Below are 16,769 nucleotides of genomic sequence, written 5' to 3'. Positions count from 1 at the left end.
TGAATGCAGATAAAAGATGTAATGGCTGAAAATTTGGGGGCTTTACACCCCCCCCCCCCAAAGAATCTAAAAAAACAGCGAGTGGAGTGGGGCTTGTTTGTTTAGCACAGCTGTTAGCAACCATGAAGCTAAGCTAATCAGATCCATGCTATACGTGGTCCCACAGCAGGTTTACAAGTGGAGCTCTGCTCATAGAAACAGTCTTCCTAACGTGCGCTCACATTTTCTATCCTCCACTGTTCACCATAAAGTGATAAAGTGTTACAAAAATATAATTTAAACAAAGAACCACCTTCCTGTTCATTGTTTAAACAGTCACGTCTGGTGAAGGGCTAATTAGCATTGATCGCAGCAGAGTTTATTTTTATTTGTAGAGAAGTAAAGATTTCAGACAAACAATTCATTTCACTGAGGACGACAAAGATAAAGTTACTAACTCGGATATATTTTACCTCCACGTTAGATTTATTGTTCTAGATAAAGTTTAACAAGACAATATCCTATGCTAAGTTATCTAAGCGTTAGCTTGCTAACTTGAGAGACACGTAGCTAAAGACAAGCGGGTTGGAGGATTGAAGAGAATTTATTATTTTGGATTTTTTTAACAGATCAGTTAAAATAAACTTACCATGTTCTGTTCAGCAACATACACTACAGTACTGCTCTCTGCTTCGGCTGTGCTGAAAGTGAAACTTAAGTGAACGACTATGACTTGAAAGTAGTCTTCATGCCCCCCCTGCTGGATACATTGTACAATTACAGCTGGTTCCAGCATTTTAGGGGTGAAAATTGTGTTTATATCGGCACATATTGGGACAGTTCTCACGATACAGATACGTCCTCAAATGTCTCTATCTGCCTAAAATATCGGCCCCACCAGTATATCGGTCGGGCTCTACTCTGCACTTCATATTGTTATTTTCAAGGTTTGATTTTACTCTAAAACTCTGGCATGAAAACCAGCAGTCATGGGAATTTCTTCAAGAAATGCTTGGCTTTTAGTTTTTTAAACACTCGTCGAAGACGGACGTATTGTGGTATCGTCTCTGAACGTCTGTAAACTTACTCTTGTACCGTAACCTCCTTGTATTATACCATTTCTTTCTTTATACTTTATATTTTGCTATTTTTGGGTCTAACTGGGACCCTGTGTACACGATGTCGTTCCACCTCATGTAAAGCGAATGACAACAAAGTCGCCCTGAATCTTGATCCGCTCAACATGTTTTAATGAAACTTCATACACATCTGCATCATCACTACATGGAGCGTGATGTTTTCCTTTTGAAGGTCATACAAGGTCTTTGCTTGTCTTGGCCGTTACTATAGAACACTGTTTCTGTAAAATAGGTGTCGACGGACGAATAATGTGCCGTATGTGACACGCTTGTTTATATTTAAAGTAATAATTACAACTGTCATTGATATTGTTGTTTCTAATGTTATTCTCCTGTAGTTGTACTTTTTGCCTAAAGATATTTGTCTTGACGTATCGAACCTTACAGTTTTATGTTTGATGAGCTCAGGATCACTTCTTGATTGTCTGTTTTGCCTTGTGATGAAAATCTGACCTTGCTATTTTAATTTCACGAGTCTTTCTTTAAATTTGCTCTTCAGGGACAGCATTCGCAGCATTTCGTTGGGTACAAACAGCAACGATGTGGCCATCCCCTTGACAGGCATCAAAGAGGCCTCGGCTCTTGGTTCCGATGTTTCTGAAAAGAGAATATATTGGACGGACATACAGGCGAAGGTAGGCTGAGCTCTGGAAAAGAACTGAGCTTTTATTTCTATTGAAAGAAAGATTTGTCTTGTTTAATCCCATTTCCTGTTTCCCTTCAGAAAATCAGCAGAGCGTATCTGAACGGCAGCTCTGTAGAACACGTCGTGGAGTTCGGGCTGGACTACCCAGAAGGCATGGCTGTCGACTGGATGGGTCGTAACATCTTTTGGACAGATACAGGAACGAACCGCATCAAGGTGGCCCGGTTGGATGGTCAGTACCAGCAGGTTCTTGTCAGTAAGGATCTTGACAACCCACGATCTCTGGCCCTGGACCCAGCTAACGGGTAGGACCCCATTACTCAAAAGTCATATTGGTTTAAATGCTTGACCGTGTTCACGGCAATATGGACGAACAAAGGTTGCAAGAAGTTGGACAACTGAAAATATTTCACGTGTTGAAATAAACTGAGACGCTGCAGGAATATCATCAACCTCTGACTTCAAGCAGATCCTCACAGCTTCCCTCCGTCTGTCCATCCGTGCATGTTGTGAGCATAACTTGAAAAATAAGTTGGGTACTGACTTCACTTTTGGTATGTGGCTACATCTAAGAGTAAGAACACTTCCTTCTGAAAATAGGGTTGCCAATGTCAAAATCCAAAATGTCTGCTGCCATATAGATACAGCGGTGCTTGAAAGTTTGTGAACCATGCTTTCTAGTTTTTATATTGCTTAAAAGTTTAGTTTCCTCAAATGACTGGGGTAACAGAAGATTAATGTGTGGTGGTTAAGGCCACCATCGGCCACCCCCTGGCTCCTCCATTGCATCTGGTGGATGATAAATTGCTCCCTCCACTCACTAGGATCCATCACTCTGCACCACCTTAGACTAGAAAAAATACGTTTTTCTCCACAGTGTAACTCCTGCCCGATTGAATGTCTTGCACCAAAAACATTGTTTACCTGCATGCCCATCTAGAGAAACACTCACCTGAAAACTACAAAAACCTTCACTCTTGAAACCCCTCAGAGACCAGGGACACGCTGCTCGTTCTTCTTGCTCTGAGCCTCCAGGTGTTTAACCTCCTCTCTGTACACAGGGTTTCTCGCTCCACTATGATGTCTTCTGCGAACTGGAGAATCTGATTCTTCTCGGATCTGACATCTCAATCGTGTGTTAGCAACATGACAAGCAGTCGGCTGAGGACCGAGCTCAACATTACAACTGAAGGCCAAATGAATGCCAAAAGCTGCAAAGTCTGTTTCTAAGATGCTCCGGTCCAAAAAACATAACTTAAGTCTGGTTTGAGTTTAAAAACAGAAAGTTGAGAGTCAACCAGAATGTAATGTCCCTGAGAGTAGGGTCTGCACGTTACTTCACTGCGTGGCCAGACTTTCTGTGCAGTTTAACCCAACATGAGCCTCTCGCCACCTTGGCTTACAGCTTGCTGACATAAAAAACAGACAACATGGATAGTTGGACTAGGTCTTGGTGAGCTCCTCCTCTACATGTTTCATGGTGCCTTCAAGACTCCCTTGTAAACACAGTTTTTCCACCAGCCAGGTGAGGATAGAGAGCAACAGTGTAAATTGTAATCCTTGTAACTTCGGCCTGCTAGGGGATTGATTATGTTAAAGTTGTTTATCAAAACAGATTTTACCGTCCTCTACCAAATCATCACTAAACATTAGTGCCTGTGTGTGATGGATGCGTGTGCCATCTTGTCACCGACGCCTCGGTGTTTTCAGGACGTGATTACTCAGGTCTTTCAACGTTCTGTCTGAAAACATCTGCTGTCAGGGTATCATTCTATAATCATGTTGGCAATAAGAGAAAAGTGTTTTTTTTCCACTTAGCTGGATGGAGACTGTCTCCCCGTCCAAAAGAGATGACTAAACAACATAAATATTAAGTTTAAATAAAAAACAAGCGGTACACCGACATCCCCCGTTGCTGAGGGATTTGAATTGTGGATGTTTGTACTTTTGGAGATGAGTGTTTTTCTGGACTGGAATTGAACAGGGATTGAAGTAAACCTTAAATGTTTTTACTGCAGGATATTTAAGTGAGAAGGCGTTGCACTGTCTAGAAGAACAGAAGTACGTTTTTTGTTTTTTATTCTTGCTTGCCCGAGGCAGCACAGTGTCGGACCCTGGTGAGTGGAGGGAGACATTTTCTCCACCACCAAGTGCAATGATGGAGCCAGGGGGTGACCAGTGGTGGCCTTGGCAATCTTAGGCCGTCCCAGTCAATAATGGCCTTGACAGGATGAGTGCTCCACCCTGTCAACAGAACCTAGCACCCCGCCTACTAAAATTGTCTTTCACCCGCAACCCCCCCAAACACCTGCCAGCATTAACGTAGCGCTAAGCTAGTAGCGCTAAGCTAGTAGCCCAGTCTTCAAACTGGACAATGTGTCAGCCTCACGGACAGAAACTGGAAGTTGGGTCCACAACAGAGGAGCCTGAGAACTGAAAGATCTTCCTCCCGTTCTTCTCCTGGAAACTCTAGGAACCACAAGTAAACCTGCAGTCTGAGAGTGAAGTGCTCTGTTAGGAAAATATGGAACAATAAGATCTGTAATATAAGATGGAGCTAGGTTGTTGAGGGCTTTGTAGGTTAGAAGTAAGATTTTGAATTCTATTCTGGATTTGACAGGGAGCCAATGGAGAGAAGCTAAAACTGGAGAGATATGATCTCTCCCAGTAACTCCAGTTAAGACTCTGGCAGCAGCATTTTGGATCAACTGAAGACGTTTTAAAGAAGTATTTGGACACCCAGATAATAAACCATTGCAATAGTCCAGTCTAGACGTGACAAATGCATGGACCAGTTTTTCTGCATCATCTTTAGATCAGATGTTTCTAATGTTAGTGATATTACGCAGGTGGAAGAAGGAGGTTCTAGTAACGTTTTTAATGTGGGGGATAAAAGACATGTCCTGATCAAAAATAACACCAAGATTTTTAACATTAGAGCTGGAGGACAGATTAATGCATCTAAGGAGGAGAAAGACTGAAACATTCATTCCTAAGGTGCTCAGGTCCAAAAACTAAAACCTCAGTCTTTGTTTTCAAAAGCAGAAAATTTAGGGTCATCCAGGTTTTTATGTCTTTAAGACATGCTTGTAGTCTAAGTAGCTGATTGGATTCATCGAGTTTCATGGACAAATATAATTGTGTGTCATCAGCATAACAATGAAAATTTATCCCATGTTGTTTAATAACTTTACCTAATGGAAGCATATATAAAGTAAAGAGTACTGGTCCAAGCACTGAGCCCTGAGGAACTCCATGACTAACTTTGGTGTATGATGGAGATTCATTATTTACATTAACAAATTGGAATCTATCAGATAAATATGATTTAAGATAATTTAGAGCCGTTCCTGTAATTCCAATATCATATTCAAGTCTGTAGTAAAATATTGTGATCAGCTGTATCAAATGCAGCACTGAGGTCTAACAGGACCAGTGGAGACACCTGTCCATTATATCATTAGTAACTTCCACCAGTGCAGATTCTGTGCTGTGGTGAGCTCTAAACCCTGACTGAAACTCTTCAAACAGATTATTTCTTTGCAGATGATCACGTAACTGACCTGCAACTATTTTCTCTAGAATTTTTTAGATGAACGTTACATTAGATATATGTCTATAATTGGCTAGGAGTCCTGAGTCCAGGTTATGTTTCTTAAGTAAAGGTTTAATTACAGAAATCTTAAAAGAAAAATAAGCTAGCATTGGTGGTTCTGCGCAGCCTGCGGGTGCCTGGCTAGTTGATGGCTTTTCAAAAGCACAGAGTTGAGCTTCCAGATTGGACAGCCTCTCCACCAGAACCAAAATAGCAGAACATTTGTTACATGTACCATTATCTTCAAACGAGGTAGTGTTATAGCCAAACATCTGGCACATGATGCAAGTGATGAAACCCGAAGCCATGTTAAGCTAAGGCTAGTAGGAACCAGCAGATTTCAATACACTGATAAAAACCAGAAGTCCTGAAAGATAAAGACCACAGTGAAATAAGTTTATCAAGTGAAGTGGATCCGATGCAGGCACTCTCTCAGTGATATGGTCTCAGCTTTTGGGCGCATTGAAATTTAGCAGCTCGCTAGCCCCAGCACGATGTAGCGCCACAAGACTAGCTCTGCATGAGACCGACTCGCTCCGCTGTCAAAACAAAGAGAATAATAATTGGTCCAAACAATTGACCTAGGAGAAACACTGTATACGGCAGTGGACATCTTGTATTTTGACTGCCAGCACAGTTTTCTTTGTTACACCTAGATGCAGCCATACACCAAAGTAGAAGTTGACAAATCATCTATTTTTCAAGGTATCCAGCTCAGAAGATGGACGGAGGGAGCCTACTTAATTTTTGAAAGGAACCTTTCAGTTTGGAAGGAATGGAGGGAGGGCATTTCCAATTCCCCCTCTTCATTTGCTAATATTGACACGTCCCATGTTTGAGCAGTGTTTTGTCTCTACAGCTACATGTACTGGACGGAATGGGGGGGTCGGCCACGTATAGCCAAAGCCTATATGGATGGTACCACCATTGTGACCCTGGTAGACAAAGTGGGGCGTGCCAATGGACTGACCATTGATTATGTGGACCATCGACTCTACTGGATTGATCTTGATACGTGTATGATTGAAAGCACCAACATGCAAGGTAGGCGTTCACAGTAACAACCAGTGATCATCTTCATATAGACTGACTCCAAAGGTTTATCAGTTGTTGATGCACATCAAGTCATTACTTTCTAAAAGTTTCATTAAAATTTGTCCAGTGATTGAATACTTGTGATCTCTCTTAACAGGCCTCCAAAGGGAGACCGTAGTGGACGACCTCCCTCACCCCTTTGGCCTGACCCAGTACAGGGATTTTATCTACTGGACCGATTTTAATCTGCGCAGTATAGAAAGGGCCAATAAACGCAATGGGCTCAACCGTACGGTGATACTTCAGGTATGAAACCACTTTCAGATAATTACATATGATTTCAATCGAGAATAAATGATTTCACTTTAAACTTACAGTCTGTGGTAAAAAGAAAGTTCACATTTTTTCAGTTCTTGGTTTTCTCACATGGTTGTGGAGGAATTTTGGCCCACTCCTTTCCAAGCAGCAAGGCTGGACGCACTTTTTACTCCTTATTTTATACATTTCAGCTTTGCTTTTTCAAATAAATAATGACCTGGTTGATCTGTTTTTCTTCACTGGAAGTCGAATTTAAATATTTTTAGAAGTTGACAAAGACGTCCATCTGTCCCTTCCTTTTTGACCCATGGGTCACTGGTTTCTATCTCCAGAATTCATTGTGTGAGAGGTGGGGTACAGCCTGGACATGTCTCCAGTCCACAGGGACACATGGAGACAAACAACCAGTCTCTCTCACCAATTTAGAGTTACCAGTCAGTCTAACATACATGTTTGGTCTGTGGGAGGAAACTGGCGTACCTGGAGAACTGGTGAAGACCTCATTACTTTTGTTATGTCCTGAACTGTAGAAGTGGTAAAAAGGGGGAAGTTTCTTTTCCCCATGAGCATAATGTAATAACTCTGGTATGTTTTTTCTTTAAAAACCTGAAAGTGATGCATTTTCTCCTCACGTCCGTTTCCTCAGGGTCAGCTGGAGTTGATGCTGGACATCCTGGTGTTCCACTCCTCTCGTCAGGATGGCACCAACGAATGCTCACAGAATAACGGCAACTGTGCCCATCTCTGCCTGGCCACTCCTGCTGGTGCCCGATGCCGCTGCGCCTCACACTACAGCCTGAGCCCCGATGGAAGAAACTGTAGCTGTGAGTAACCATTGTGGGGGGGGGGGGGGGAGGAGGATGCACGACGGAAGCGGAGCGCTGTGTCAATAGCTGTTTAGCTTGTGTGTCTGTATTGTGTGCAGCTAGCTTAGCAGTTGTCGATGTGGGGTGGAGAGGGACATTTCAGTGCGCTCGGTTCTGCTGACCGGGCGGGGCACCCTCCTTGTATAACGGTGGGGGAAACACGGAGTTATCACTGGCAGGGTTTTTACAACTGGACATTTGAGCTTAAACCTCGGACGCTTTCTGTCGTAAGGAGAGCAGTGCGTCCCTTCTCAATATCCAAGGAGGGCACCTCGCCCTGTTGCCAGAACAAAGACAACACCCCCCCCCACCCAGCTCGAGACGAGCTCCCTCCCAAGGCAAGTAACCTAGGGGAAACACTGGAGCGCTTCATGCAAAATACAGCTCTACTGCTCTAGTATTACAACAACAAACTAATCACTGTAATGCCACTTTGATTGATATGTGCTGCTGATCTCTTGCTGCTGATCATTTCATACTGCTGTATTCATTCGTACTCATCTGCTCACACAGACTCATTCGTGTTGCTGTTGTTCGACGTATTGTTTCTTTTTATTGTATTCTTACTTTAGCGTATTTCTTAGTTTACGTCTTAGATCCTTAGAACTTTCTTTTACAGTTTATATTCTTCCTGTTGTTGGATGGAACTGGGACCCTGAGTACACAATTTAGTTCCACCTCATGTACCACGTCACCACTTGTCTTACCACCTCGCTCTCCCCAACTCTTCTTTTTAGCTCCTTTGAGCTTCCTGCTCTTCAGTCAGAAGGCCAGCATCAGCAGGATTGTGGTAGGAGAACAAAGCTCAGACATCATCCTGCCAATTTACATCACAAGGAATGCCCGAGCTGTGACCTATGACCCCCTGGACCATCTCATCTACTGGTTGGATGGACGACAGAACATCCGAAGAGCAAGAGATGATGGAACCATGGTGAGTCTCACATTGATACAATAGTTCTTCCATGCAAAGACTAGTACAGCCCCATGCAGAACGCTGAAGTCAAAAATACTGAACTAAAGAATGCTTATCATTCACTAAAGTTTCAAACTAAGATCATGTTGGAATTAAAAAAGGATGAAGTTGAAGTTGTTTTGGTCATACCTTGAAAATATGCACAGTTTCAAGTCCCTCCCCCGTGTAAACTAGTGGATGTTTTTGTTGGTTGCTGCTATAAGAAAAGTGACTCAAATAACTGGAACTAAGTTTTTTTTTTTTTGGTTAAAGTTGTATTTTCATTAGATAGATTTTACATGATATAATCACATCAAGTGAACAATTCTATTGGCCAACCGTCCCTCAACAAACATTTACTGTACCAGTATATCCCTCAAAAACTTGATTACTCCGCCTCCATCCATCCATTTTCTTTAGCCACTTTTCTATTCGTGGTGGCAGGAAGCTGGCGCCCATCTCCAGTGGCCATAGGGCGAGGGGCGGAGTACACCTTGAGCAGATTGCTAGTCCATCCCCAAAGTACACATAATTTAAAAAAAATAGATAAATTGAAGTAGGAAAGATCTCAAATGTCATTACAGAGATATAATAAATGTTTTAAAAGGCACATTTTGAAAACGGTTCTTGCACCATCGGTTAGTGCACAGAGTTTAAGTTTGGCCTCGGTGTCGGACTCTACCACACCAAATTTTAGATCAGCATTTGTAAAATGGGCCGAGTTACAGCCACAGACTATAGAAGACTATATCAGAGGTCTACCAGGTAGACCTAGACAAAACCAGTCGTCGCTGTTGGCTGGTCCCAGTACAAGTTTAAAGTCCTCTCCCTCCGCCACAGAAGTCCTCTATGTTGAATGATTAGTGAAAAGTAAAAAGGCAATAAAAGCTATTGAGCTTAAACGTATTTAAAACTAATAATTTCTGCTGGTATGAAGGACTTTTCTATATAATGACTGGGCATAACTCCTACTTGGGGACAACAACGAGGACGACGAGGACGTGTATTTAACCCATCCACCCCAGGTGGTGCAGTGGGCATCTATTGGGGGTGCCTGAGCAGTTGGGGATAGGGTGTCCTGCTCAGAGACACCATGAGATGTGCGATAACTGGGGATCAAACCTGGGACTTTCGGGCCCCGAGTCGGCTGCCCTGCCTCTACACCATCTCGGCCCCCATAAGAGACGGACAGAAGTAAAACGTGGATGTTTCAAATCAGCTAGAATCTCTTCTGCTTTGAGGGATCTCAGTCTGTAGATGTGATTTAAATTACTCAATGATACCTACGGATTTATGGCAGCTTCCTTAAAACTCGGTCTTGTGACTTCAATTCCCAAGAATAAGAAATACAGGGACGCGCAGTTTGTCACAATACATGTCTAAGGTTAAAGAGTTACAGTGAGCAATGCTCCTTTAAATAATGCTTTAATTAAAACCATCAGAAAACTGTCATAAAGTAATGAAATGAACAGATTAAACCATTAGCACCATCTTGAAAACAAGAATCGTTAGGAACACTGTTTGTGATTGAAACAAACATGAAAACAAGTCAAATGTTTTGTGGATGTCTCCAGGCCTCAACAGTCGTAAGCAGCACCGCTCAACAAGTGGACAACCAGATCCACGACCTTAGCCTGGACCCCTACAGTCGCCACATTTACTGGACCTGCGAGACAACAAACACCATTAATGTCCAGAGGATGGACGGCCACATTGTAGGAGTGGTTGTCAAAGATGACACAGACAAGCCGAGGGCCATCGTGATCAATGCTGAGAAAGGGTGAACATGTTTTTATGTTCTTACATGTAGACCAATAAGTTCAAGGTTCTTTATCACATACACAGAAGTTAGTATTCCGTCATAAGATAGATTCACAAATAATCGAAATAGTGTACAAGTTAGTGCCAACAATTGTATTGTGATAGAAGCTCTGCTAACCCTGAGGGTCTTAAAGACCCTTCTCTTGTTGCACTTGGTGTCGGAAGGCGGGATGTCCCCGCTGACTACAGCACTAGTGGCAGCTCTTGTAACTTGAGGACCGGGGTTAATGTGGCTAGTGTTAGTGATTAGAAGTGTACAACTGTGTGTATAATATTGTGACAATGTGTGCAGACGTGATTGACAGATCGGGCCGTGCCCCTGTTTGTAGGTACATGTATTTCACCACAGTACAGGAGCGCTCCGCTAAGATTGAAAGGTCCAGTCTGGACGGAACTGAGAGGGAGTCTCTGTTCACCACCGGCTTGATCAGGCCGGTTGCTCTGGCTTTGGACAACAAATTAGGAAAACTGTTCTGGGTTGATGCCGACCTCAAACGCATCGAGAGCAGTGACCTGACAGGTGAGTTATCAGAAACATCAACATCTTTTAGAACAACAAATTATTCATGTTCCGATTAAAAAGAATAACGGTGAATTTAAAGGACCATGTGGTAAATAATTGATCAGTAGTTCTGATATAAATTCTGAATTGTCTGCTGAGACCTTTTCTCTATGCACTCCTGTTGGGAGCTATTGAGCAGCTGTCAAACTAGCGCTCAAGAATCCAGACAATAAATTCAGCTTGATTTGAGACAACTGCAAGTTTTTGAGAGAAAATTTGTAGCTTAAGTATTTTGAATGTATTTGAAGTTCTGTGAGCCTCTGGGACTCGCATGAGGAAACTGAGAAGACTTGCACGCGTTTTGTGACATTTAGGAGAATCCTTACAGCCCGATCGATATGGAAATTTAGGCTATCATCAATACTGATAGTGGGGGTGGGCACCGATAACCGATATGAAGGCTGAAACTTGTTAAGCTTTGTCCAACTCCAAGACTCTTAAGTAAACAGCAAGTGGAGCGGGGCTTGTTTATTTAGCGCACCTGTTAGCAGTCATGAAGCTAAGCTAATCAGATCCATGCTAAACCAAGTCCCACAGTCGGTTTACAATCGGTGCACTGGTCATAGAAACAGTCTTCCTGACATGTGTTCATATGTTCTATCCTCTATTCACCATAAAGTTAGTGTTTTACAAAAATATAAATTAAACTGTTACTAACTCTGATATATTTTACCTGTACATTAGATTTATTGTTCTGGATAAAGTTTTACAAGGCAGTAGCCTATGTTAGGTTATCTAGATGTTAGCTTGCTAACTTGAGAGGCACGTAGCTAAAGACAAGAAAGTTTGAGGATTGAAGAGAGTTTATTATTGTTGTTTTATTTTACAGATCAGTTAAAATAAACGTACCATGCTCTGTTCAGTAAAATACGCTGCACGGTATTGCTCCCTGCTTCGTCCGTGCTGAAAGTGAAACTTAAAGTGAACAGTCATGATTTGGAAGTAGTCTTCCTCTGCTGGATACATTGTACAATTACAGCTGGTTTCAGCATTTTAGTGGTAAAAGAATTGTTTATATCGGCGCATAATGGGACAGTTATCACAGATAAGTCTTGAAATGTTTATATTGGCCTAAAGTATCGACCATACCGATATATCGGTCGGGCTCTAATCCTGAGTAAATGCTAGTTTCCCAACAGTCGCAGCTTCGTGAGATGCTGGTTTGACTTCCTTCAATCATGAGCTTTTATCCAAAACGGTGAAAGCATCCTTCTTTTCCTTCCAGGGGCCAATCGCATCGTTTTACAGGATTCCAACATCCTTCAGCCAATAGGATTGACGGTCCTTGGGGATCATCTGTACTGGATTGACCGCCAGCAGCAGATGATTGAAAGGGTGGACAAAGTGAGCGGAGATGGACGTACACGCATTCAGGGACGAATATTGTACCTGACGTCCATCCACGCTGTGGAAGAGATGGACCCGCAGGAGTTTGGTACAGACCTTTGCTCAAAAACAAACGCATGAGGCCGAGTTTGTGTATGATGGCGTGGGTTATTAGGACTGTTTCTTCTCTCGCCAGTGTCCCATCCTTGTTCCCGGGACAACGGGGGCTGTTCTCACATTTGCATTGCAAAGGGTGATGGAACCCCTTCCTGTTCTTGTCCCACGCATCTGGTGTTGCTGCAAAACCTGCTGCACTGTGGAGGTGAGCAGCACTGTTAAAGGGCATTCTGGACAAATACAGATTGGTTTGTGTTTGAAGAACAACTTTTTATTATATACCGGTAGTATTGTCTCCGTCGTAAACTTTATCTTGTTTTGTCCATCACTTCTGATCCACCCAAGATAATTTAACAAAACTTTATACACGTGCATCATCTCTAGACTGAGTTTTGCGTACACTGTTCATCAGTCAGAGGTTGTTCCCATTATGTGTAAGAGGGAAAGCACTTCCTGTTGGGGGCAAAGGTGTGTACCAGTAATAAAGGGTGACGTCACACGAGAGGGACTCTGTTGTGATTTTACCACTAGCACCGTTAACTTGCTACAGTATCCATGTAAGCATGTGGGTTTTATGTCTCAGCTGTTGTAATAATAAATGGGTTTAGTGAAAGTCATTTTTCTGTATTTGTAGGGGGTGGGAAGGGGGGTGGTCTCCAAAAACTGTTAATTTTGGACGCTTGCCACCCCTTAACAAAACTTGATACACAAGCCAAAACAGTCCGCGCTCAATAATCCAGGTATACAATCCAACAATTTTCAGTCAGGTCATCTGGACTTGATACACATGCACCATCACTTGACCGCTTGTCGCGTAATCTTTTCAGCACACCCTAAATTCAAGGTCACGAATCAAGGTCAAATATTTAAAAGGCTTCTGCTTGTGTGGGCCGTTGCTTTAGATAGAGCCACCGTGCCATAATTATTGGATGTACATCTACAAGTTCTTAACTTTTGGAGCCAACCCAATTCAAGATGAACGGCACCACCAGCTGTTCCTCGTCTCATAAATGACTACAGCTTTGTCAGATTTACAGATGTTCAATAAATGTTTAGGGTGGTAGTAGCTGAGGCTCACTGAGTGCTTGCTGATCACAGGACACGAGGTTGTGTGTCACTCCTACATTCAGTGAACTCGATCTCAAACTGGCATGAAAGGCCGAAGGCAAAACGTATTCTTTCAAAAAATGTTGCACCTTTATTCTGAAAACTGTATTTGCTTCTCACCGTTTTGTATCTCTTACCCTAAAGTGTGGCGTTCAGTCGTTTAGCGTTTATTTAACAAGCTTGTTCATTTCGTCTCTTTTTGTCCTGCGTGTCTCTCAGAGCCTCCGACGTGCTCCACGGAGCAGTTCACCTGCTCGACGGGAGAAATCGACTGCATCCCCATGGCGTGGCACTGCGACGGCTACGCTGAATGTGAAGACAAGAGCGACGAAGAAAACTGCCCCGTCTGCTCCGCCTTCCAGTTCCAGTGCGATGGAGGAAGCTGCATTGATGCTCAGAGACGCTGCGACGGTGAACCCAACTGTGCTGACAAGTCCGATGAGCAGGACTGTGAAAGTACGTTGACCAGCTCTTGGCGTGAAATGGTTCAGATAACTCCTCGCACAATCAGATCAGCTGACGTATAGAACGGAGTCTCATCTGCGTTGTTGAGAGTTTGAGAGACATTTGCAGCTAATAAATACTCCCCAGAGTCTGAACATGTGTTTTCTGACTGACCTTTCCCAAATTAAAAACAAAAACGAGAGAATATTGTCTTAGCATAGTTTTAAATATAAAAAGCTCAAACATTCAAGGAACACTTTTTAATCAGAGTGTAACATCAAGGCAGTTAAACTTCTGGGACGGCTCCAAAAACAAGAATGGTTTTGCACATGGGAGGCCACAAACATTTTTTCCTCCATCTTTTTTTGACTTCTTTTCAGTAGTTTTGCTTTTTTTTAATTCAACCTTTGTTTATACGGGCTGGTCTCATTGAGCCACGAGGACTCGATTACAAGCGGGACCTGTTCCAGACAGAACATTTGACTAGGGTTAGTGTCCCTGCTGCTAATATCTGGACCCTGCAGGGGCTGCACAGGCAGAGCAACTCCACATCAATATGTGCCGTTGCCAGAAGGTTTGCCGTGTCTCCCAGCACCGTCTTGAGCAAGGAGGAGATCCCAGGAAACAGGCGGTTACTCTAATGCCCCTTCTCCACGGACGTGGCTTTACTCAGTTTGCATCGACTCGGCATCGCCCAACTGTGTCTCCGTTACCTGTCCCTGCTTGGGTTTTTGGAACCGCCTCAGCCATGGTTCCAAGAGAGCCGAGCTGAGCAAGCGAACCGCAGCCGTTGATTGGATTGGCGTCACTGGAGGAGTCAAGGCGGCACTTGCAAACTCTTCCTGAAGCACCATTTTCAGTCCGATTGCTGAAAGTACGTGCACGTTGCTGAGATGACGAGCTGCAGATCACAGTTTGTTCCGTGCTCAAATGATGAGGTGCAAACCTTTTTATCAATTTTGTCAGTCAAGCACATACAGCGTGAGCTCGACGGAGCAACGGGGAATGGGCAAGTTTACCTGGATGTGTCAGAGATACTGGCTGCCCGCGGCTACACTTGAACGTATAAACCGCTCCAGGACAAATAAAAGAGAATTATTATGACCTGAGGGCTCTACGTCCTCTAGAGGGCTCTGTGCTCACTGCCCGGCACCGTGAGCTCGACTGGCATTTTCCAGAGAGCACCAGAATTGGCAGGTCCGTCACTTGCGCCCTGTTCTGTTCACAGAGAAGAGTAGGTTCACTCTGAGCTCGTGTGACAGACGTGTTGGTGTCTGGAGAAGCCGCGGTGCACGTTAAGCTGCCTGCAACATGGTTCAGCATGATCGAGTCGGTGGTGGGTCATTGTTGTTCTGGACAGGCATCTCCATGTAGGAATGCACAGACCTCTACAGGATAAATGACTGACTGCCGTTATTGGGATGAAAATCTTAGACCCATTGTTAGGTCCTTCACTGGTGCACTGGTCCTGGGTTCCTCCTGGTATACGATGATGCCCAGCCTAATGTGACAAGAGTATGTAGGAAGTTCCTGGAGAATGAGAGACTTGATACCACGGACTGACCTTCACGCTCACCTGACCTAAATCCAATGAGCATGTCTGAGACATCATGTTCAGCTGCCAGGTTGCACCTCAGACTGTCCAGAAGCTCAGTGACGCCCTGGTCAGGGCACCATCCATCATCTCAGTTGGCCCCGACGTTGTCAGGCCTGCAGACAAGCAACGTGGGGCCATGCAAACTACCGAGTACCATTTTGAGGTGCACCAATGGGATTTCAACAAATTGGACTACCGGTAGGCTGCTGCATCAGTTTTTCAGTTTAGATTCCTTGGTGCCTTTGAATTAAGCCCTCTGTAGGTTGATAACTTTCATCTTCTTCAAATCACCATTTTGCTCCTAACGCATTACCAGTTCCAAATCAGCATGGATATCCAGCCCGTTTTCTTCCACTTGAGACGTGTTTTCAACGTGTTCCTTTAATTTATTTTCAGCAGCGTAATATGAATCCTTGCAGTTTTTTATTCCTGCAACAAAAAGTAAAACTCTTAAATGTTTCTTCAGATTTTTAAACTATAAAACTTTCTGCTGGTTCTTGATCATAGTGTGGATGTGTCCACTATTGGGCACCTCCACCTGCCTGTTGACACGGGAGTGTAGTTTAAGAAGATCACACACATAAACATCTGATGAACATGGAGTCTGCCTCTCTGTTCCAGCCATCTGCGCCCCCACCCAGTTTCGTTGTGGGGACAACCAGTGCATCATGAAGAAACAGCAGTGTGACAATTTCTCCGACTGTCTCGACGGATCAGACGAGCTCGCTTGTGGTAACGTCAATGAAAAGTGTTTTCTTTTTCTTTTTTTTTTATTCATTTAAAATTTTTTAATGATTTTCCATTTATGAACAAACAACGAAGCACAAAGAGAAAAAAACATAAAACAGCTAAAGCCTGTCTAAATGGTACCAGGGTTACTGACGTTGAAATCAGTTTAGAATGTAGTAAGGGAGCAGTACTCCAATACACTTATACAGTTTTGGTGTCTAATGGTACGTCCCCTTTAAGGCATATCATCCCCTGATGGTCCAGATCGTATCCCATAGGGTTTCTTTTTCCTGTTCTTCTTGCCCACTCTCTTTCAGTCTATGTAGCATGGATTTGTATGATGATATCTCCACCATGGCACCTGTCCATTCTCTCAACTTTGGGGGTAGGGTCGATTTCCATTGTTTCAAAATCATCCTTGAAGCTGTAATCAGTCCGGTTATAATTACAGAAAGCATTCTTTTAGGTACATTTATTTATTTACACCTAATAAATCTAACCATAATTACAGAAAGCATTCTTTTAGGTACATT

The 16,769-nt window shown here is 43.3% G+C and overlaps 1 protein-coding gene across 1 annotated transcript in view; it reads left to right on the top strand.

Annotated features, from left to right (window-relative positions):
* lrp5 (low density lipoprotein receptor-related protein 5) overlaps positions 1-16,769 on the top strand; it is a 398,826-nt gene that overhangs the window by 378,356 nt on the left and 3,701 nt on the right. Inside the window, exons 14-25 of the mRNA XM_037683231.1 lie at positions 1,618-1,753; positions 1,843-2,069; positions 6,219-6,403; positions 6,552-6,700; positions 7,359-7,536; positions 8,316-8,512; positions 10,108-10,313; positions 10,684-10,874; positions 12,142-12,351; positions 12,439-12,564; positions 13,686-13,922; positions 16,129-16,239. Of these exons, the coding sequence (XP_037539159.1) occupies positions 1,618-1,753; positions 1,843-2,069; positions 6,219-6,403; positions 6,552-6,700; positions 7,359-7,536; positions 8,316-8,512; positions 10,108-10,313; positions 10,684-10,874; positions 12,142-12,351; positions 12,439-12,564; positions 13,686-13,922; positions 16,129-16,239 (2,153 nt within the window). The remainder of the gene's footprint in view (positions 1-1,617; positions 1,754-1,842; positions 2,070-6,218; positions 6,404-6,551; positions 6,701-7,358; positions 7,537-8,315; positions 8,513-10,107; positions 10,314-10,683; positions 10,875-12,141; positions 12,352-12,438; positions 12,565-13,685; positions 13,923-16,128; positions 16,240-16,769) is intronic.

The sequence above is a fragment of the Nematolebias whitei genome, chromosome 10, assembly GCF_014905685.2.
Source record: "Nematolebias whitei isolate Nwh7 chromosome 10, NemWhi1, whole genome shotgun sequence".
Lineage (NCBI taxonomy): Eukaryota > Metazoa > Chordata > Actinopteri > Cyprinodontiformes > Rivulidae > Nematolebias > Nematolebias whitei.
Note: the sequence above shows the minus strand (reverse complement) of the source record. Positions and strands in the feature narration are given on the sequence as shown.